The sequence below is a fragment of the Bombus terrestris genome, chromosome 1 (assembly GCF_910591885.1).
Source record: "Bombus terrestris chromosome 1, iyBomTerr1.2, whole genome shotgun sequence".
NCBI lineage: Eukaryota > Metazoa > Arthropoda > Insecta > Hymenoptera > Apidae > Bombus > Bombus terrestris.
Window position 1 is genome coordinate 16,177,895 of NC_063269.1, and position 23,508 is coordinate 16,201,402.

Sequence of the window (23,508 nt, forward strand, 5' to 3'; positions counted from 1 at the left end):
AAATCGATAAACGTGACGCATCGCGTGCTGAAACTATAAGACCGCACTGGCAGTCTTTGTCTTCGTTTAGAACATCGTGTTGTTGAATTTTCAAGAACACGTGCTGCTACCGATCTACAACGAACATCAAAGACGTATTTCTTTTCCATCGTTTTTCTCTCGTACAATTTTCCCAACGTCTCCCCCCCCCCTCCCAGTAGATTTCATTTTATTTCATTCAATTTTCCTAAGATGTAGAGTCGGTCTCGTTCGATTCATTGGAAAAACGATTAGTCGAACGATTTATCGCGCCAATGTTGTGGAAACGAAGAACCTTCGATAAAATTGTCTCGTATAAACAAGATTACCGTACGTTTAATTCCTCTTCGTTACGCGAATCCACGCAGCCTTCATTTATCCGATCGAAAGATCGTTGAAATCTCCAATTACAGATTTTTTTCCTTTTCAATTAACGATCATTACGTTGCTAGAAGCGTTCCGCAACGAAATTTCATACAGGCTGGCAGGATTCTGTCGAACGAATAAACGAGATGTTTGTTCGTCGTTTCTTTAATCGAGAATCGTTACGGAAGTTGGCGTGGCGAACGTAGTCCGTGGTCCCGAAAATGGCGGACTGGCTTAATGCGCGCCATCTCTCTCTGTCTTGCACGCTGGTCGCTCGGTTACTCGAATAATGGATTGCCATTAAAGCATCTACGTTAAAGAGGAAAGCACGTAACAGCTCGTTCACCGTCGCTGGCTCATTAAAGCAAGAAATTTGTGACTGTATTAAAAGTCGAGTAAAAAAATGTTATGTACGTACTTGGCGAGGATGAGCTAAAGAGTAAGTTCAGAAATGTAATTCCCGTGTCTCGTGTAATCCTCGAAAATATCTCTTCACCGTTTCGTATTATATGTGGTGTTTATTAACAGGCCTTATTAGAATATTTATTGGCAGTATCGATAACCAAAAGGATTAAAACGATATAATGAAAATAAATGAAATTATAGGATTTAAAGGAGAAAATAAGTCTTTATCTGATATGTGTACATACTTGACAAAGTATCATAGAAAATCCTCGAAAATGCATCGTAGTACATCCAAAAAAACATATACGAACAAGTTACGAATTTCACATATTGACCACTCTAATGATTCTAATGTCAACAGACTCCTTCTTTATTTTTGTTATCAACGACTCTTTTGCCTTTAGCCTTCTCTGTCTCCTTTTTTAAACTTTCTCCAATCATCGCATAAACTTCGTAAACACTACAATTTTTTAAATTAACATGACGTTACCTTCAGCAACTGTAGCGTATCGAAAAACATCTTGTGCCGTTTGTTCTGCATACCGTGAAAACGTGGAAGGATAGAAAAACTTTGTGAAAGAAAAGTTAAAAATCGTGAGAACAAAGTAATTGCGATGAAACCAAGAGGGGAGGAGACGAAATCCATCGCGATAAAATTTCAATTTCTCACCGTGTAAAACATCGTAACGCGTGCGTACGTACGTAGTACGTACATCTATGTATACATATGTGTATATATATATATATATATATATATAGTTATATATATGTACATAACACGTATGTATAGTATGTATATATGCAGCTGGAGTATTATGCAGTTGCTCCAGTCGGTGAAGTAGTCGTGTAAGCCAGCCGAGGGTTCAACGTCCGGTATAAATTAAAGCGGCGCTTGGATTTCAATGCCACGGCCTTGCTCAAGGCCGCCGTACTCGTAGAAAATCTATGGTACAATTGCGTCCACGTTTGTAACAATAAATTGTAGAAACACGAGAACTCGACCAAACTCGATTCGTTCTTCGATTAACGAAAAATTGGGGGAATAATTTCAAGGTCGATTAATCTTCGATTTCTGAATGGTAGATCAAATTTTATTGAATGGTATAATATTATTAATTCGATTAATAAAGATTAACTGTTCGCAAGCATGGACGAAGCGTCTCAGGATTAGATTTTAGTTCAGTTTCTGACGCTATAAATGATTAATAAGAATAATTCATTTCATTTAGAAAAATATAGGAAGTTTATTTTTGGAAGCATAAAATAAATATTTTACATATATTTGCATGTAGCATTCTTAATTTATCGCATCTATGAGTGAAATTACGAAAGATCTCGCAAACTGATTATTTATGTAATCTCGTGTTTTTACATATCGTTGACCAGTCACGGTTGTATTATTTGCGTTTGCATGTTGCATATGCATACATTTATTTACGCAATTATACACGTATAAAATTATATAAGTTGTTCTAGTGCGGTTTGTCGCATAGGATAGTGTTTGTTTTTTAAATTATCGTAATTAAAGTTATTGCAAAATTTATCCAATGTTCTTATGCAATTATGAACATAGAGATTAGTGGCGCACATTAAATTATTAAGATATTTCCACAAATGTATAAAAATTAATAAATGTTTCAGTTTATTGCTCGTCTAAGGGCTATGCCTCTTCTTAATTATCGTTTTCTACTTAAGAAAATATCTACTTAAAGTCGTTAAATTATAGCAATAGATATTTGCAATGATTATTAATTAGCTAACTGTTTAGATTATAAACCTTTATATAAAACTTTAATATTAAAATACATGACTAGCGTTTAATTTGTCAGGAATCAAATGATTAACTTGTTCTGTGTTCTTGTTCTCCATTACATTTAATTTCTAAAAAAAAATGTCGAGTGGAAGCTCCGATTATACAGTTTAGTTTCAGTTCGATTCGAGTTCATTATTTGCCATTGAAGTTGAATCGTCTCCTTCGGTATAATTTCATTCAACCGATACTTACAGCTATCTGTATTCATTGATGATTCTACTTAAAAAGAAAAAATAAAAGCTCAGCTTCGTATATAAGTACGAAGCGTAATCGCAGCCAGTCAAAGCACTATCATTATTGAAGGCAAGAACGCGTAATAGAGGAGATTTAGGGTAATTCCATAGGGACCGTAGGATATCCTCGATGCTTAATCATAGTCGTATAACTAAAGAAAGGTTTTATGAAAATCGTTAGCACTTCATGAAAATCAGAAAGTATCGGCATCCGCCGTTTTTATTTATCTCACCTAAACGGCATCATCATAACGAGTTCCAGTAATGTGTACACTGCAATTTATTCCTCGCTTCCTCTTCTGCGTATCATTACGATCGTTGATACAGCCGATAATAATTTAATTGTTAATCGCCTCGATAGGGATAATTCGTTGTACTAGGGAAATTTAATCGATCAAACGTTAGTGTTATCCTGGCACAACGATAGGTCATTAGCAATTGGTGTAGGTTATTACCAATTTGAGAAATAAAAGTAAACCTACGGCGCAACTCCATTTATATCAGTGGAATTTTAGTTACCTGAACTCATATTATACGAGCGAAGAATAATGAATGGTGAAGAAAATTTGTGAATTTCTATTATGTGAACTCCAGTTATATGAATTGTTCATTCCCTGATCGATGGAGTTCTACTGTATATAATGAAAGACACAAACATATAAGACGTGTCACACACTAAAGAGAATGGAAATTCTGAAAGCGTAACTAAAACCAAAGAAAAAGTCACGGCAAAAGATTACTGCAATGTTTCCCTTCTTCTTTCTTTCTTTCTTACATCTTTGAATGAAACCTGCGGAAATTTTCCATTCATCGATTATTGAAACGTTACGGAAACTTCTAATCTTCTGAATTGATAATTTCTAAGGTATTCTTCTTTTCCCCTTTTTAATTAAGTTGCTAAATTTTGTATTAATTTGTTGGAATTTTCTTTTTATTAATTACTGAAAAGGTATTGAAATTTTGAATCTTCTAAGCCAATGATTTTCGAAATATTCAAGCTATCAGGTTTTGGGTTGTGTGTAGGCAGGTTGTTCTTGCGCATTTCAATCTTTTCACATGGTTCGCGATCGGAGTTTCCAGCGTCCATTAACGGGGTTACATAACGAGGGCGAAATATCTGGCCGGCCCTCTAATTATCTCTTCGTTTCCCGAATTTACAAATATTTTTCGGGAACGCCGTACGTACGTGCTGGCGCTCTGCGAGCCTCCCATACTGAATTATATTTAATTCCGGGAGGTAAATCAATTGCGTATGACGCTCGCGGATAATTGGTTAATTAACTGGAATTGCCGACGGGTGTGTGCGTGTATGCACCGGTATCGTGTTACACGAGTACGAATCTGAGTGCTCAACAATGTTTGCAGCTAGTATTGGTAATGAAAATTTGAAGCTTCTTTTCTGCTCTCCCGTTTCATTGTTAGTTAAACATTTAATTAAATAATGGACTCTTTAACGATTACTTCAACGATCGTTAGGAATTAGTAACAATTATCAAAGCATCAAATTTCTACCTTGTAACATTTGATATTAGACTGTAGCGGCATTCGACAACAAAACTTTCTAACGGTTTCGTTGGTACACAAAGTACATCAGCGAAGCGTAAGGCCAACAGGCCTAATGAGCCTTCGATATTCCTACGATCCTTCCGCCGAATATTTGGAAAAAGGAGTACGTGGCAACAGTGGCGGATGCCTAACGAACGAGTGCGTAGTGGGGATATTGAAGGGCGACAAAAGAAACAAATCGGATGAAGAAAACAGTCGAGCTTTAACCGCGAAGTGAGAATAGTCGAGTTTTAACGGAGAAGTGAGAATAGTCGAGTTTTAACGGAAAAGTGAGAATAGTGAGTTGAAATCGAGAATTGTACGAAACGAGTCGAAAGCGAGGATTGTTAAATAAATATACTGTTGAGCACCGCCGACCCCATATACTGTTTGGCACCCTACATCAAAATCACCTCAAGACTAAAGAAAATGGGTTGTTTGAAAAATGGCTGGCAGGACGTACAAGAGCAACAAATTTATTTCAATTGTATATACGTATGATAATAATAGTATTCAAATTTGCAGTAGTAGTAGTAATAATAATAATAAAGTTATAACAATAAATAACAGAATTGAATAAGAAAATACCCAAACATTTTGTAAGGTCGTAGATAATTGTCGAAATGATCGAACTTGAAGGTTATGTAAATAGGACTACTTCTACGTATAGCTTTATAGTTGTGAATCGCTATGAAGTTATCGCAATATTGTATATCGAAATATATAAAGAAGATTTGCAATATCGATCGCAGCTGTAAATCGAAAGTACATCCCTCACAGACGTTGTTTTCTTACGGCAGTAACATATCTGTTATTTATTCACGTTACCACTCAACAAACACGCAGAACAAGCATCATATTCATTTTTTCGTGTAACCTCTTTAGAATAATTGTTCGTAAATTTGCATATTAGAAAGTAATGGGTAAAATCTCTCGTCAATATTAAAACTTAAAAATGCATTAAATGTCCCAGCTGTACCATAGCAAGAAAAAAAGGAATATTTGAATTTAACGATAAGTATGTAAATATATCACTATAAATTAGCTACAGATATTGTTAAGTATGAAAAGCATGATATATTATTAACTAATTATTCGATTATAAGTGATGGATACGATAATTGGTATATTAAAAGAGTTCAATTCAAAATGACATTTTATTTACAGTGACGTCTAATAAGTATTGGAACACCTACGATATTTAGCACAAATTAAACGTTTCATGTTCTAGTTATCTTATTCCAGTTATCTAATGATGCACTGATTCATGAAGATATTCCATAGAAAACTACTCCTCTATACATATATTGTATATATAATCATAAACGTACATAACCTAATAGAAGTTTGTTTTTCAAAGGAATTAAACGATAACGTCTCTATACTCGTATAAGTACGTGTAATTGAACGTGTCAATTTGATTTTGATTGCAGCGTATTGGCCTCGAGGCGACAGTGCAGCTTCGTCGTTATTCGGCGGAATGCCGGGCGGGTATGGATTGGGGGCCCATCATTTACCATCGGCTTATGCCATCTTGGGCCGTGGTGGCTCCGCTCCCGGATTCGGGGGCCACACGCCAGCTTCCGCTCCACCACCACCTCCATACTCCCATAGCAGCCTTGGTACTCTGAGTGTAGCTGCCAGTCAGGCTGCGAGTTTAGGTAATTTCATTGTTATCCTACGCATTATAGAGATATCAATGTTAGTATAGAATGGACTGTGTAATTGGAGGGTTTACAGGAATACGAAAGTAGCAGTAGAAATATATAAATGTATTGTCTGGAAAGGGAAAATCGGTATAGGTATTTAACGGTTTTACATGAAACCCGTAGAGAAGAATCAGTGGTAGGTTACGCTTGTCTTTTATAGCAATTTTAAAATTCGATAGACTGTCAGGTAGTTTTCTATTACCTATCCTGATTGTTTACTTGTTTTAGGAATAAAATCAACTTCCATTACCTGTCTGTTTTTGAATATTTTCAAAATATTGATAGTTAACAATTTCATTGTTATCCTACGCATTATAGAGATATCAATGTTAGTATAGAATGGACTGTGTAATTGGAGGGTTTACAGGAATACGAAAGTAGCAGTAGAAATATATAAATGTATTGTCTGGAAAGGGGAAAACGGTATAGGTATTTAACGGTTTTATATGAAACCCGTAGAGGAGAATCAGTGGTAGGTTAAGCTTGTCTTTTATAGCAATTTTAAAATTCGATAGACTGTCAGGTAGTTTTCTATTACCTATCCTGATTGTTTACTTGTTTTAGGAATAAAATCAACTTCCATTACCTGTCTGTCTTTGAATATTTTCAAAATATTGATAGTTGTAATATTAGCTATTTTATGAATTTGATTTTGATTAATTTTGAGTTAGTTCTTATTGGTTTACTTAAGTTACTGAACAATAAAACTGACTTCGTATTGCACCAGTGTCTTCAATTGTGAAATTTCATAGGAGTTCATATTTTTTATTCGTAAACTAAATGTATGAATTAAATGTATTCAATTTAAAGTAATTCAGCGTAGTATTAACATAGGTATGCTTGTCATCGCCCTAAAATTTCGTTTTACGAGTTTTGACAATTTGAAGCCATTCTTTTGTTTGTATGTTTCAAACAATAAACGAATAATAAACAGTATCATAAAATATTAACTGATATATTCAACATTAATACAAACAAATGAATATTTACAAAAACATCATACAAGAGAAATTCGAGCGTATCTGGGTTAGTCATACATGGTTAATTTGCTACTGTTCTCGAATTTTTATGTCCCAATCTCACTCTTGTTTTAACAAGCAAAAGGTGAAATTGGAACAAGAAATCATGCATATCAACAACGATTTTTTCATATGTTTCTTCGACTTTAAACATTTTCTAACGGTAGAAAAACGCGATTGGGTCGAAAATGTCTTAGGAAACACAGTAGAATGAACAATAATAAAGCGATTATGGTTATGAATGACGATAAGATAGCAACGTGAAAATGAAGCTAACAATTTGAAATTTGTAGGTATCAATCCTGCTAGTGCAGCGTGGTGGACAATGGCCTCACATTTAGCTGCACAGGACTACCTCGCGAGGTTACAAGGAGCGGCAGGGCTACCCGGATTTCCGCCTGGTGCCGAGAGCCTTCTGCCACCCTATCCTGCCTCTCTACTTAATCCCCCGTCCCTTTCGTCCCATAAGTCTAGTAAGTGTAAGTATCATAAATTTACAATCTTTCATTCTTCCTTATTTAATATTATTCCTATTCATTACTTTTGTTCACATTTGATTCCAATAATTTTAGATTAGATCGTTTAATATTTTTTAAAACATTGCCAATTTCACTATATAATTCCTGAAATTACACGAGATCAAGATTCTTCAGAATTTGTTCAACTCTTTCGCTGCAACAATTAGAAAAGATACAGTCACGTGATAAATACACTGTATGAAACATGTGTAATTGCGTTAGTACTATATAATTAAATTATTAAATTATATCTCTAAGCATATAAAATACTTTTGCAATTTTATTTATAAAAGATGCTTTTAGTAGTTTATCTCTTGTCAACGAAATAAACGCAATATTTTAACCATATTTTTTAACAATAACTGTACGCACAAGTCAATGTCACAAGTGTAATACTGGTTTTATTGCTCTTTGCAAAAATTCTAGTAAAACAGCATTTATATATTCATTTATATATTCCGACGAAATTCTAGTTATGTTTGATTAAACGAACTCCTGTCGACTTAGTCTACTTATCTGAATGTAATCCCGGCCTCAATGTGAATGAAAAATTATAAATAATAGCGAAAATCAATACCTCCAAATCGAAATTAATTCAGATAAATGAAGTTATACCGCATTCCTTCAGAAAATCTGAACTCTTTTTATACGGTATCCATGAATTATTCTTTGTTATAAGAATCGTAATTACAAATATCTAGTAACGAAAGAGTTAAGCAACTTTGTAATTTTTAATCAAACTTTTGAAATTTCTTTTATCTTTCTCGTACTTGGTAGTACGTACAAAAGAACGAAAAATGATAAAATGTCTGTTTCCTATGAATCAAAAGCTAAGTCAAGTAAGAGTCACAAGACACCAGCGAGCAGTAGCAGCTCGACGACGCCGAGTATGACGGGCAGCAGTTTACCGGTTTCGACTCAAGCACCAGTCACGTCGTCTCATCACAGCACGTCGACCAGCAGCACGCCGAATTCGCAAACGAACGTTGTCAGGTACGAGTGTGCACGCTCGTTAAATCGATGGTTTTCCCGTTTTCATTATTTTTTAACAGACGCCCCGCGTCCGCAGCGCACTTACCGTTTCCCATTAATTATTTTTCCACGCTTGCCGATACGCCTACAGTTCTGCGAAAGAGGGCAGGTGAGAGATCGTTAAGAACGAACAAAAAAAAGTAAAAATATTAATAACAACGACGAATCGAAAAAAAAGAAAAGAGAAAAGAAAATGATACGTAAAATGAATAAAAATGAAAGAGAAGAGGAAGGAGATAAAACAAAACGAATCGAAAGAGATGCTCGTGCACGATCGATATTTGTTATTCACAATTCATGGGGTATTTTTCTCTATTTCCATTTCTCTCTCTCTCTCTCTCTCTCTCTCTCTCTCTCTCTCCCCGTGAATTCCGCGCTACCGGCACTCTCCTGTTCATTTAACTTTCATACGATGCTTGTAACCGTGTAATTTCGTTGTTATGATTGCTCGATGGCCCTTAACGTCGCGCCGTTTTAAACAATTTGTCCTTTAACTAGTCGCCCGTTCCGTTGTATTTAATATTCAAAATAGTCGCGGAAAAAAGACGATTACGTGGTTAACATTTTAGCCCTTTGTGGACATAGATTGCATTCGTCCTTTTGCATATTCGTCTCTAATACTTTGATGCTGTATTATAAGCTCTTATTATTATAGAACGATTCTTTGATTATAAAATTATTTTTATATCAATCTTATTTAGTTATATGTATATTAGAATAATTAATTCAGTTTACGATAATCGTGTGCTTGAAGGGCTACTAAACGCATGGATTGAAAATTTACGTAAAAGTATCTCGTTCGTAAATCTTGCAAGATTCGGTCGAAATGTAAACAAGAGATTGAATGATCTAAATGATTATTTAAATTATATTTATTTAGCGACCCTAGCAGTATATTAGGAGGTGTACGCCTGCCACCTGATACGGAGATTATCAAGTACACGTCGAGCATAGTCGGTCCAAAGGTTCCTGGCACAACGAACCGCGGGAGAAAGAAGACTATATCCTTAGACACACCGAGTGTGAGTGTCCATCCACCGCCGGTACCTGCTCTAAGTGCTCATCAGACAAACACCACGACATCTTCGTTAATGATGGAACCGAGAAAATATAATCGCACGGGGGTAATTATCATTTTCTATCTTAGAATGCTATGATAGAATGGAAGTAGCCTAAAAAATAGTTATGTAGTTAATTTATCTTAGGGTGGAATCTGTATATTCTCAACCAAGAAATGTATAAAATTTCTAATTAAAGCTTCATCAAATAATTGAAGAGAAGACTAGTTAGTAAAGTCGAATTCTAGTAGAAAAATCTATGATTTTAAAGATTAAGACACATTAGTATACATATTTATAAACGTTTGAAATTTCGCAATAGAATCCTCTAGATAAATATAAATGTTATATGTCGTATGGTGCATTCTATACAATACTAATTGTGCTATAGCGAGTGAAAGAATCGCTGTAGTCTTGATACATGTGATGCTAAATATCTCGAAGACAGTGCATCCTGTAAAATATTAATTAACGTATAGTGAGTGTAAAAATCATCACATTCCTGATCTATTTGATATCAGATATCTTGTGAATAGTGCACAATATCAATCAAGAATTAAATCTGTTTAGTATAGTCAGTTGGCTAAACTGAAGAGCTTAAAAGACAGAATTTCAAAGTTAAATTCCAAAGAAGATCCCAAGAGTACTGGGTGTAATGTTGTCGTTTGTATTTCTTTCAGACCGAGTCGAACGATTACAGGGAGTCGGTGGATCGCGTAGAGGTGATCAAACTGCCGGCACACTCGACAAACGGCTCTGCCTTACCAGCGCCATCGTCGTATACAACAACCACTAACGCGAACAATTCTAATGATTCGGACGCGCCGCTGAACCTCTCGCTGAAACCCTCGACGACGAGCAGTAGCTCGCCGATTTCAGGCAGTCAGCCGCTCAGTCAGCTCAGTAATTTAAGTCAGTCGTTACTCGCCTCCGATCGAACTTGTAAGTATTACATTTGCGCAAAATTCAAATGATTCAAAAACATCAGACGATATGTTTCTTGAGTTCTTCAGTAGATCGATCCATTCGCAACGACAACAGTAATCATATACATTATGGAGTCAGTCAATAGAACCGAGAAAAGCAATAAAATAATGTAAAAAATCGAAATAAAAGTACTAGCAACGAGCGCTGTGAATAATGCTTATTTATGATAATCTACTGCAACTGAGAAAAACAAGACAAAAACTTCTATGAATGTTTTATCTTTTCATACTTCATATTGCATATATGAAACACTCTATTTTAACAAGTTACTTAGTAACTTGAAGATAAGTGTATTTGTTTTGAGTTAAACTGATTCTAATTTTAGATTTAGATTTTGATTTCCAGCTTTAGATCGATAAAAGAGGAACTTTTGCTATAACTGAAGCTTCATTCATACCTGATAAAGTAATGTCACTGAATTGTGACACGTAGATTGTCCATGAATGTTTGATGCATGCATACATTTGCTAAATAAGAGTTTGACGTACATAGCTGCTCAAAATGTTAGAGCACTTTTTGCTTTCTCCACAGAACAAATTTTTTTATACATTTCATTAAGAAATAGGAATTATAGTTATAACACACAAGTTTCATTTTTACATATAATTAATTACAATCTTAACACTATAAGAGAATTATGAATAAAATAGTTATTTAATTAAAGACGTCGTTACTTCTTTTGAAATGTTAACACGCTCCAAACTTTTGAGCTGAAGTGTCATCCATCGCGAACTGGAAAACAAATTTTAATGCAAAAATTACAAAGTTTCAAATAAAATCTTGTACCATATTTCGTATAAACCGACTGTTTCCACAAATAGCGAGAAGAAAACCAGGACCGAAGCCTCGAAGAGTACCACAGAATTCCGTACCGGTGCCAGCATCGCCGAGTCCATCCTTGGCGCAGCTGTTCGCTGCAGCGGATTCACCTCAACGACCGAGCAGCGGAAGCGAGGAGAGCGAGAGCGCCAGCACGACCCATCACAAAGATGGTCGGCCGAGAAACTTGGGTCGTGGAGTATCAAAACCGAAGAAGAACACGGTGGCCTCGCTGCTAGCTCAGAGTAGAGCTTTGGGAATCAAACCGACGCCCACTTTGGATCCTAGTGTGCCATTGTCTCATCAGGTCTCGTTACTTAGGTCGAATATTCTGGCTGCTCAATTGCATGCCACTGCCACTGGTCAGACCGATGACAAGAATCAGGTAAATTTCATAGTAAATACATTATGGAAATAATTTTTCGATTTTTTTTAAATGGGTATATTCTTTGTTTCGTTTTACGCAATTTCCAAGTTCGATGAGTTAAGCATCTTGATTTATTGATTTTATTGAAGCTACGGTTACAGTAGTGCTCGTTTAAATCTCGATAGAGTTGTATAGCCTAGATTCAAATGACTCATTCAGTATTATTGTTCTCCATTACTTATTTTCAATGTTTTCAGCTTAATGTAATCTAATGACTATGATATTTGTGGGAAATTTAACAGTGTACAGAACGCGCCTAATATATAAACGTATCTAACAAAATGCTCAAAGTAGTGCCCTCATTATATTTAATTAATCGAACAAATGTTTATTTAAGCTCTATTTGTTTCGTCGCACTCATAGCAATATGCAATCTAAAGACAGTGGAAAAGACGTGATATTTCTCTTACTTCTGCCAGATCTATTCTCTTTACTTGTCAAAGAGTTCAAGAGTACTCTTATGCAAAACGAAATTGCTACTAGTTTCGCGAGAATTGCAAATTATCAGAATTTGAACGAGCACCGCTACATTAATTTTCACTGCAAAAGTGAAATTTCAAGCAGATGGAGCATCACCAGGGAAGAATGACCGAAAAATCGAAGCGAAAACCACGGGCGCGGACAGTTTTGTTTTTTTCACTTATGATTTTCCACTAAAACCATGCTCCCTATATAGCGGTCTTTACAGGAGAAGATGAAGAACAAGGTGCTCGAGGTATCCGGTGAGGAGAGTAACATGGACGTGACGAGCGAGAGCGGCAGCAACACCGACGTTGTGACGGACACCGACGACGACAACGCGGATGGCGTGTCTAGCGCGAAGAGAAGAAAAGTGAAGCCTAGCGAAAGGGATCTGCAGGTGCCGCTTGAGCGTGGCTGGAAGCGAGAGACCGTCATCAAGGGATTAGGAAAGTCAGGGGTGATAAAGGGTGACGTGTCTTATTATAGTCCTTGTGGAAAGACGTTCAGGAGTAGTCCGGATTTGGCGAAGGTTAGTTCCTTTTCTTCAAAAGGATTTGTTTCTTCTCCTTTAATATCTTCGTTATTGATTTTTCATTCATTTTAATTTGATGTTTTTTTCTCGTTGTTTTGGACTGGAAGATTGTAGTTTATATATACATATATGTACGTCATTATGTAATTATGTTGGAATCGTGTTTTGTAGTTTTTGGAGCAACAGAATCCGCCCGACTTAACGACGGCAAACTTCTCGTTCTCGTCTCGTCCGCTTGTGGGTGAATTCCTGCAGCCAACGATGGGTCTCGCGGAGGCGGAATTCGTTAGGTTGGGCGCTCAGGAAGTTGCGAGAAGATTGGAGGAGTTGAGAGCCGCAGGTGGTTTCAGGGACGTGCGAACAAACAATCAGTACGAGAGGGAGAAACTGGCATATGCAAAAAAGCTAGCGAAAGAGGAGGCGCAACGACACAAGGAGCAAGCTAGGTAAATTATTGAATATCGTTTTAAATATAAATATAACGATGTATATCGATAATGCAGTGTCTTCGTTTCATTAACCCAATTCGTAATTCTAGTTTTAAGTTTCGACCCAGTTGCAAATAGCGGAATTACTTCGTTCTAGAGAAACACTTGGACCGCAGAAGGTTAAATATTTACCAATTATGTAAATGATAGATCAATTGATCGAATTTCGGTTCACACGCCTATGCTGATATAATAGGATAATGTATTTCTTTCATCAGTGCAATTCGTAATTTTGCATATTCTAGTTTTATGTTTTGAAGTATACGCTTCGTAAGTTTGAATTTTTTCTTTCTAGAAAAATACTATCGGGACACAAAGGGTTTGATATTTATCACGGTAATGATTGATCACTTAATCGCGTTCCCGTTGCAGGCTCATCAAGGAGCAAGAGAAAACGGAAAGGCAGGAGGCAGTGAGGCGAGAGCGAGAGATTCGAAATCAACAGCTGCTCGAGGTAAGTTGAAACCCCTCTTTTATGACAGTGTTTACTTCCTTTTCACATTTTGTCTCGATTCTCGTTGTTTCATTCACAAGGAGTCTGTTCTCTCACTCTATTTGGGATACCTATTACGTTTTTTTGTATTTTGTCCACCTGTCGTGCGTGTCGCATGCTCTCTGTGTGTGTCGTATTTATATTATACATATACATATATGTATATATATATATTATCTATATCTATATACGTATATTATATATACATCTATTTGTACATTATATATATACATACATATATATATATACTTCTCCAGTGGATATATTCTTGTAAAACTCCAAAAACTTTTATATACTCGCATATATGTGAAACCCCCTTAAACCACCCATTACGTATTCCAAACAACCAACCAAAAACAAAAAAAAAAAAAAAAAAAAAATGAGAAGAAACAGAGAAAAAATGTCCCAGGACACACGAAAACCAAGAACCCCTATAGACGATCGAGAATCGCTAGCAATAGTGACAGGAGAACCCAGCATGTCCTCCCAGAGTCTCTTCCAAACTAATATACTATACCAACAATTTCTCCACCTAATCTCGTACCCCTTAGTTCCAAAGTTTCTTTTTTTAGTTTTGTGTTCGATACATTTTTCTGTTCGTTTACGCACCTCGTCGCCAGTGAGCCGAGAACGCGTTTCTTTTTAGTCGTTTTCCATCGAGGATCGTTTGTGGCTGCATCTCGCTTCCGGGTCCTCCACACGGCGAGAATCGACCCGACAGTCTTTGGGTTTCATTGATGAGAACCGCGATGAACCGTGCAGCTTTCATAGAGAGAGAATGAGCGAGAGAAAATGTACGAGAGAATGGGAGGAAAGAACTGTCGAGAAAAATCGAGACCGGCATGATGTCGATGTTTGAATTTCGAATTTCCGTTATTTTCTATATATTCGTTACAAATTATGAAAATAGATAATAATTGTAACAATTACGACAATTTTATTGGGTAATTGAAAATTCTTAACGATTTAGCAAAACATGTATAGCATTCTTAGTATAGAAACAGGATATAAATAAAAGTAGACTAAAAGGATATTGTTCTTGGCGAATATAAATGTTGAAAACATCGATGTTTCCGGTGGTTTCGATATTTTTAATGGATAATAATTCGCTCCACCTACGTATCGAGATAGTCTGCCCGAGATGTGTTCCCATAGTCGTGTACGTGAACTCGATGATGCATAATTCCCGGTGCTTTTTGTGTGCGCTGTAGACAGTCTCATATATATCGATCTTTGTCGTCGTATAGTTTGTTCTCACCTGATCTCACATAGATCGACGGCGAATGATCGTGTGAGAAGTTAGATTAATCGGTTAGAACCAGAATCCATTTAGATTAGCTTCCTTTTCTCGAACGTATAGAACCTGCGCTTTGGATCGTGTACACGATTCGATTTCTTTCGTTCAACAGACAAAACGCAGAGAAGTTGGTAGAAATATTTAGCATGAAATAGAGGGAATATGGAGGAAAACGAGAAAGAAAATCGACATGTACGCGATCTCGAGAGCGCAAAGGGAAAGCGTACTTCGCCCGGAAAACTTCTCCGGTTGTTCGAATACCAGACGAAGTTCCTTTCTCGCTCGTCGAACATCGGTGAAAGAATGATTCGTGGTGCGAGAAATCAAGTTTACGATCTCGTGAAATATCCTCGACTGTGTCGTCGAACATTTTCGAGGATTTTTCCGCGGCGAAGACCGAAAACCGACGCGAGTAGATACGCGACTGTAGAAACTTTAATAGCCCATCCATTGTGATAGCTTTTCCAAAAGATATCCAAAGTGAACGGAATATCCTATCGCCCGAGGAAGCGAGACACACCAAAACTACAGACCAAACCCCCATCGAGACCTTATCGCCCATTTTCAATCACTCTGTCACTCGTTCGCTCATTCGTTCCTTCGCATTCACTTGCATCCACCTTCACACGCACTATACATCACATACGTGTCCACCTTGGTCCCCCTCTGTTGAAAACACACGCAACACGCAGTTACCCCGTGCAGAGCAAGACGTTTTGAGGAGATGAAAGAACGTCAGCCGAAAGGAGAGGGAAACAGAAAATACATACATGTAATTAACCAGCTGAAACGCGGCCTAGGGATGCCCAGTTCACTCGTATAATCGATCCTAATCGATTTTTTCCCTTCCACTTATGTTTCATTTTATTTCTTTCTGCGTTAGAAATGATTTTTGTTACACCGACGATCGAGGAAAAAACAAAGAGTCAATTTTTCTGTAGAAAATACGACGAATACGGTGTAGAATAGAGAGAAAAGAAAGAAAAAAAAGAAAGAGTATAGCGTTGAAGAATCGTAAGATCGCTGGTGTAGAGCCTCTTAGTTTGTTCTGTTCCAACTTTCAGTTGGTTACGAAGCTCGAAAAAGGCTCAGCCTATCCTCTTCACAGTGAGACCACGCTAGAAATCCAACCACCACCTACCACCACCATCACGACCACTACCACTACCACCACGATCATTCACCCAAGTTGCTCAAAACAATTGTTTACGAACGTCCTCCTCGAACGAAGGACGGGCCACCGTCGTCGAAAAGAGCGACGGGTATCACTCGCACGCGTACCACCACGTAATCACGTACCGCCGATTAACACGATCGATTATTGGGCATCCCTAAACCTACAAACGCAGGGTCGAAAGCGGCTAGCGTTCACGATCAAGCAGAAAATGAAGATCATCCAAGAGATCGAACGCGGTAAGAGCAAGAGCGACGTGGCGCGCGAGCTGGGTCTGGCTAGCAGCACGGTGGCCACCATTTGGAAGAATCGGGAAAGCATCGCGGAGAGCTGGAGGAACCGCGACATGATGCAGCACTCTGATGTCGAGGACTCGGTCGCGAAAAAGTCCGGCCTGTCCTCATCATCGTCGAATTTGGCGTCCGTCACGTCGTTGGTGACGAACAATACGGTGTTAAACACCGTCAACACCACCAACAGTAGCACCACCGGCACCACGTTGCCCACCGCCATCGTGGTGGCACCGCCACAGGTGCAGGTGGTGCCGCCGCCACCACCACCGCCTCTCCCATTGCCGACCACCTCCGCCACGGTCGTCCCGTCGACGTCGCAACCGACGCAGCTCTCCACACCGCCAATCTCCAGCACCATGTCCACAGGCACCACCACCACCACCAACGCCAGCATGGACAATACTCAGCAGGCCCAGACCCAGACGCAAAGTCAGGAGCTTCTGGAGGTAAGATGTCGTATGACGCCTCCCGACCCCTCACCGAAATACCCTCAGATAACTCGAAAAAATCGAGTTACCAACCCCAAAATTCTCTCCGCCCTCGATCATCCCTTTCAGGGGAACCTTCCATCGCGAGTCGCGTCCTCGAGGTTTTTGGTCATATTCAGATGGAATTCACGATGGAATTGTGGTTGGTGAGGAATCCATAAGCAGTGAGTTTTTGATTTGGAACTTGATTCAAAGTTCTTAAATCAAATGACGCTACTGTAACGATGGTTCGGTGATATTGAAATTTTCCAGGGAGTCGCTTTTCTTTAAAGAACGTTTCGCTCAACACCAGTCTCGTTTGATATAATTCGAAGAAAACGTATTGGTATATTTAGCGAAAGCAAATTGATTCGTCGAGTGCGAAATTACTTTCGAACTGGAGCGTTCCCTGAAGAAGTTCTTTGCCCGAAGCCGGTTTCCGGCACCGCTGCCATTCTTTCCGCGAATCTTTTGTCCATTAGTTGCACTCTCGATTAATTGCTTTCGAAGAATCCGCTGTCTCTCACCTTTGCCTCCATGCTCGAGAGTCCCCCAACCCGCTTCGCGGGACGCGAACTGCATTCTACGATCCTACATCGTCATTAAACCCTCATCGACTTCATGTTCACTAATGAGCGTTACCGTCGTCCTTGTGATTTCTTCGTTCAATCTCCTCCTCCCCTTTTTCTCTCCACCGTCTCCTCTACATTTATTTTTTTCTTCCGATTTGCACGAGGACCCAGACGAAGGACCTCTCGAGGTAAGACTACGATTGCCTGGTTTTCTATGTCGTCCATCCCATTTTTTTGCGATCGACATCTTTTCTCTAACCTGTCTACTCCAACTGCCCAACTTGCTCCTTCCATCATTTCACCGTCTCTACTCTGTCCATTGCTAGATTAAGTGTATCACGATGTGACAAATCAGAGGTAAGATATTATACTCCGTCTCTTTCAGACGTTTCTCACGCCAAGTATTTCACATGAACCATATTCCGCGGACCATACCACGTGTTTTTTTCTTTTTTTTTCTTTTTTTTTGTGTGTTCTCAATCGTTTGCATCCGATCATCTGTGAATCTTTTTTTTTTTTATATATTTTTTTTTCCTTATCATCGACCTTCTTTACGTTTTTTTCATTTTTCTCTGTTCGCAATTTACACGCGTGTCTCCCTTTAATTAACGAATTCGGGATTTTTGTTGGTTCTCTGGAAACAGTCTGACCAAGCCACGAGTTTACTCTTATTTTCCCGCGTGCTGGTTCACATGTTCTCTTCGCTTGTCTTTTCGTTTCTTCTTCGTAGTGTCTGCAATAATTTCTAATCGCTCGAACGATGGTCCGGGTTCCCTTCGACGAACACTTGTCGCGAGAACGACACCTCGTACCGGCCACCATCGTGTCGTTTAACGTTTTCAGATTATCTGTTCTCGGTCGGGATCGATGGGTTTTACACGCGACACCGTCGTCTGTTTCTTATTAGGCCATCAAACTTTACCACTCGAGCTGTTAAACCGTTTACTCCCTATGGTCGCGTGCGCTCGGGATTACTCGCGATGGTTTTACCATGGAAATTCGAAAGGCTTGGCCGAACTACAGAGACTTTCTCTCGACATTTCGAGACGATGTAACGAGTCGAAAAATGCGATGGTCGAAGGTACGAAACAGGTACACGAGCACCAGTAGCCACGTTATAAAATACCTGTGCATCACGTAGCGATCGAATGAAAGAGGACACACCACACACACTACACACAGCCGCACACATAACGCGTGTGCACGTGCGCGCCAGCGCGTATATAGATGCACACACAGTGCTTTTGTAGGGTCAGAGACGCCGGGTGATAACAATATCGACATCCCTGGCACACGCCAAATTGAGTCCGTTTTTCTTTCTCTCCTCGGCATTTTTTTTTTTTTTTTTTTTTTTCAAAACGCAATAAACGCGAGAAAATGAAGTTGGAACTGTTGATGGGTTTTGCAGGGTGGTTCACGCGGTGTCACTAACGTGAGAATTTTTAAAGTTAATGGCGTAATCTGCGACCGATGGTAATCTGGGAGAGGATTTTTTGATTTAACGGAAAACCTGATATTGTCGAAAGTAAGAACACGATTACGTATATGTACGTCTGTCTTTTATTTTGATCGAACTCGAAACAGACATATCGAAAATCATTAAAAAGGAATGTTCATGATCATTGAAAGATAAAAGAAGTTTCTTTTAAACGTCGATAATTTTTATAACAGACCACGTTGTGCGAATCACTTTGTACAAGGCAAAATGAATCGTATTTAATCCGTGAAATTAAATCGTCAAAATAAAAGAGAGAAATTTAGTGGAAATGCTTTGGATTTCCAAATATTTGAACGATTGTTCGTATAAGACAAATCGCGTTATATCGATTACAGTAAATCGATCTCTTTAATCGGTCATTTGGACGTACATTTTAAAAACGGTGCTCAATTCGGCTCGACTGCCATGAGAAACGAATCGTCGAACTTTTCCAGCGATTTACTTGATACATCAGAAAGAAAGTTTCGAGATTCGACGTCGATATTGTGACGAAGATTAACACAGTATGCGTAGAAGACACAAGAAACCTTCTTTTTTTTCTTAAATTACACGTGAATGTACAATATCTGCGAAACTATGACGATAAATTAAAAAAAAAAAAAAATATTGTAATACCGACTGTCGCAATGCTATCCTGTGCCTAGCTTCTCCTGTCACTATATATACAAGAATAACAGCTAGCTACATGATTATCCAGCATGCCATATTTTTTTCAAATTTTTACGTGTTCTACTCGATTATCGAGTACCGCTGCCCGTGCAAATCAAGCGCTTTCTTTTCCTCTCGCTCAACAATTTTCCTTTTTTATTTTTATTTCGTTCTTTTTTATTTCGTTCTCTCTCAATTTTCTCATTTTTTTTTTTTCATGTCTAGTTTTATTTTTTCGCCCCTCTCTTTATTTAAAGTCGAGAAAACGCTGTCGCGTGCAACATATAATATTATCTACTCGATTAATCGTACCTACGCTCTCTTTATAATTATCGCTCTTTATTATTACCGTTGCCATTATTCTAATTACCATTATGATTATGAATTATTATATATTGAATACCGACCACGCTCACAGCTATTAAGAACTCTTTGTAATTTAAACAGGCTACTGTTCCACAACACGTTCTAATTAACAAATACTCTACTATTTTTATCAATACAGCAGCTTCAGCGATTAATACGACTCCGATATAATATCACTATAATATGTGCATAATACATAAGGCGAGTATATATGCTTGGCTCCTGCATGCGCTCTCTTCCTGTTTCTCTTTCTTCTCACAATTTTCTTCTTCACGTTCTTCCTCTTCTTCTTCTTCTTCTTCTTCTTCTTTTGATCGCTTCTAAAAATTTACTGTTATACTCTCTTTTTTAACACTTTTCGACTTTCTACGTTATTTTGTCTTTCGTCTTTTTTCTTGTACAAATTATGGTGGTGGTTTACAATATATACATATTTATATATACATATTACTATTATATATATTATATATACACACTTTTTATATATATATATATTTATATCAATTAAATATTTCATATGTTGTCTATATATTTTTCTCTCTGGTAGCTGGTGAGAAGCTTTTGGTTTCGTTCGATAAAACCTCAACCTCACTTCTCTTCCATGTTCCGTTTCGTGATCCGTGCAGTCACGCGGTTTCCTCGCGAACACGGAACACGTCGGTTTGTTTCGACTTCTCTGCTTGGCTGCAGTTCTTTCTCTCTGTTCGCCATTTCCATTCTTCTTTGTTTATACGATTTCTCTTTTCTGTCACTCTCACCACGTTATAACTGTATATTATCATGATCACGTTTCAGTTTTCTTCTTTCTATCACGAGATTTTCTACGAACTAGCATGCGTACGATTTTTCACCAGTATATTTCTTTTCTTTCTTTCTTTGTTTCTTGGAAGATTCCGTCAAGAGTCCCGTGACTCGAACACACACCGTTTTTATGTGTGCAATTACTTTTGTCCTCGTAGTTGTTTCCAATTTGTATCTCGGTTTGATCGACTTGTTGACCAATTATGTAGGATGTTACAAAAAGAATTTAAGATTCAGTGTATTTGTAGTACATATTCACTCAAAGGAACAAAGAACGTGGAATCGGTATAAGACTTAAAATCCATCATCTCGACGAAAAGCAGGAAAACTTCTTCTTATGTTTATAAAAGATGTTCGATGTGTTTTCCTTTTATTACTTCAATATTTTATGGGTTCACGTACTTTTATACGTATGCTTTTCGTGTGTCGTAATATACGTGTATTTTTAACAGATCATTGCCATATCGACCACGTTATTAATCAACAAGCTGCAAAAGTTTCTTTCACCTATTAAGTACTTTTATATTATACTTTAGATATTTTGTATATCTTTGCACTGCGTGTATTTTTGCATTTGTAGATAAATGTATATAAATCCGCAGTTAAAATTTTCAAGTGTCGTTACAAAAAAAAAAAAGAAAAAAAAAGAAAAAATCCAAAACCTTTCGATCCATCTCTCACCATGAATTTAAATATTATCTTACATTGGTCGAAAAATGTAACGAATACAAAACTCGATATAACATGTAAAGAATTAATTTTGGCATTTATTTCGAGCCAAGTCTTACATTTTCTTTGTAACTACCTATATTTGGATTACTATTCTCCGCTCATTGGCATATTTTATCGACTTTTACGTCTATTCGTTTATCAATAAAAACGGATTCACCGAATTTTGATTATGGATTTTGATCAAATCCAGAAGGTTTATGTCTCGAGAACAATTTTTTATCAGCGGATACTGAAACCAACTAAAATGACGATATCAAGCCTCGATTGGAGAAATTAGAATTTAGACACGCTAGATTAGACGCTTATCTCCCTGTCACAGACTCTGCTAACGTAGTCGAGTTCGCTTGTACACTGTAGCGTTTGAGTTACGAATAGCACGAAGAGATCGGATTTTCCACGAAAAAGATCAGTAGACCTCGCGAAAGAACAATTTTCAATTAGAACCTCGGGGCTTCTGCAGATTTTCAACATAGAAATTTTAGACTTTGCAGAGAAGAAAATTTCATAGAGGTACACGCGGTGCACACGGTATCTGAGAGAAGAAACGATCGAAAAACAAGATATGATGAAAATATTTCAAGAGAAAAATAAGATCTATGTGACAGAACTTCCTATATAATTCTTCTTTTTGTTGTTCTTTTTTTTTTTTTTAATAAAATAAACATCCAATAAGATCCTTCGATTAGTATAGATATTAGCATAGATATTAGTATAGATAATATCGCGTGATTGTTGGTGAAAAGAAAAAAGGAAAAAAAGAAAAAAAGACAAAGGAAAAATAGACGATCTGTGAATTTAAAACGATAAAACTCCCCCGCGAAGGTCGAAAAGAATAAAAAATCAAATTAAGCAGAAATGATTGTATAAGTTTGACCCTCCAAAAAATAATGATGGATGCGAGTGACGTGTGTATATGGCATGTGCGCAGGCTCGGAAAAAACGGCAGGAAGAGGTGGAGAAGATACGACTGGAAGAGCAACAACGGAAGCAACAGGTAATCCTAAAATCGTTGTTACACGTTAGCCTGATTTCTCTAAACTGTAACGTCCCGCTTCGTATTTCACGCCGTCTCTGCGATTTATTAAAATGAAAAAAAAAACCCGACCCTGACATTGCCTAACTTTATTCGAGCTACGCTTTATTTAACGATAAATTAAATTCAAACTTGTTACTCGACTCTTACTTTCCGCTATAGACTCGATTACGAATTTTATAAAATTATCCTCTATTTTCGCGTATTTCAAAAAATGTAGCCTTCAAAAAGCTTGTTATTATTAATTAATTCGTGGAATGAAATTGGCGTTTCATCGGCACGGAGAGTTGTTCTCAAAGCGGAATGTAGTTTGTCGTTAACAATTTAGCCATGCGTTGAACGATCACACGTTTTGTGTCTCCTCCGTTTTTTCCCTCCAGTTTCTTTCATTTCATCTTTCTTTTTCTTCTCTCCTATTATTTCCTTATTTTGTCCCATGCGAAAATACTTGCGTCTCGGCAGCTTCGTTAGTTGCTTTTTAGAAGAACGATAATTAACGAACGAGAGAAAAATGACTACGAGAATTCTCTTGTGATTTCCCAGGAACGAGAACTGAAGCGGCAGCAGGCGGTTATGCTGAAAGAACAGGTGAGTGCGAGCAAATTTTCTATCATTTTCAAAGATCATTCTCGTGTATCGTCTCATTGCTGTAGAATAGATGGTGTGTGTGCGTGTGTGTTTGTGTGTGTATTTTTATTTCTTT

General features: G+C 37.6%; 1 protein-coding gene across 22 annotated transcripts in view; it reads left to right on the top strand.

The window, feature by feature from the left end:
- LOC100644320 (bromodomain adjacent to zinc finger domain protein 2B) overlaps positions 1–23,508 on the top strand; it is a 214,106-nt gene that overhangs the window by 177,961 nt on the left and 12,637 nt on the right. For 12 of the 22 annotated variants that reach the window (XM_048404971.1, XM_048405047.1, XM_048405033.1 and 9 more), the window contains 14 exons: positions 5,814–6,041; positions 7,402–7,587; positions 8,457–8,619; positions 8,750–8,767; positions 9,539–9,782; positions 10,397–10,658; positions 11,525–11,907; positions 12,626–12,940; positions 13,115–13,389; positions 13,804–13,885; positions 16,571–17,134; positions 17,892–17,915; positions 22,701–22,766; positions 23,349–23,393. In XM_048404971.1, the coding sequence (XP_048260928.1) occupies positions 5,814–6,041; positions 7,402–7,587; positions 8,457–8,619; positions 8,750–8,767; positions 9,539–9,782; positions 10,397–10,658; positions 11,525–11,907; positions 12,626–12,940; positions 13,115–13,389; positions 13,804–13,885; positions 16,571–17,134; positions 17,892–17,915; positions 22,701–22,766; positions 23,349–23,393 (2,855 nt within the window). Of the gene's footprint in view, positions 1–777; positions 824–4,549; positions 4,868–5,813; positions 6,042–7,401; positions 7,588–8,456; positions 8,620–8,749; positions 8,768–9,538; positions 9,783–10,396; positions 10,659–11,524; positions 11,908–12,625; positions 12,941–13,114; positions 13,390–13,803; positions 13,886–16,570; positions 17,135–17,891; positions 17,916–22,700; positions 22,767–23,348; positions 23,394–23,508 lie in introns of those variants that run through there. The other 10 variants (XM_048405069.1, XM_048405073.1, XM_048405096.1 and 7 more) reach the window with 7 other exon arrangements.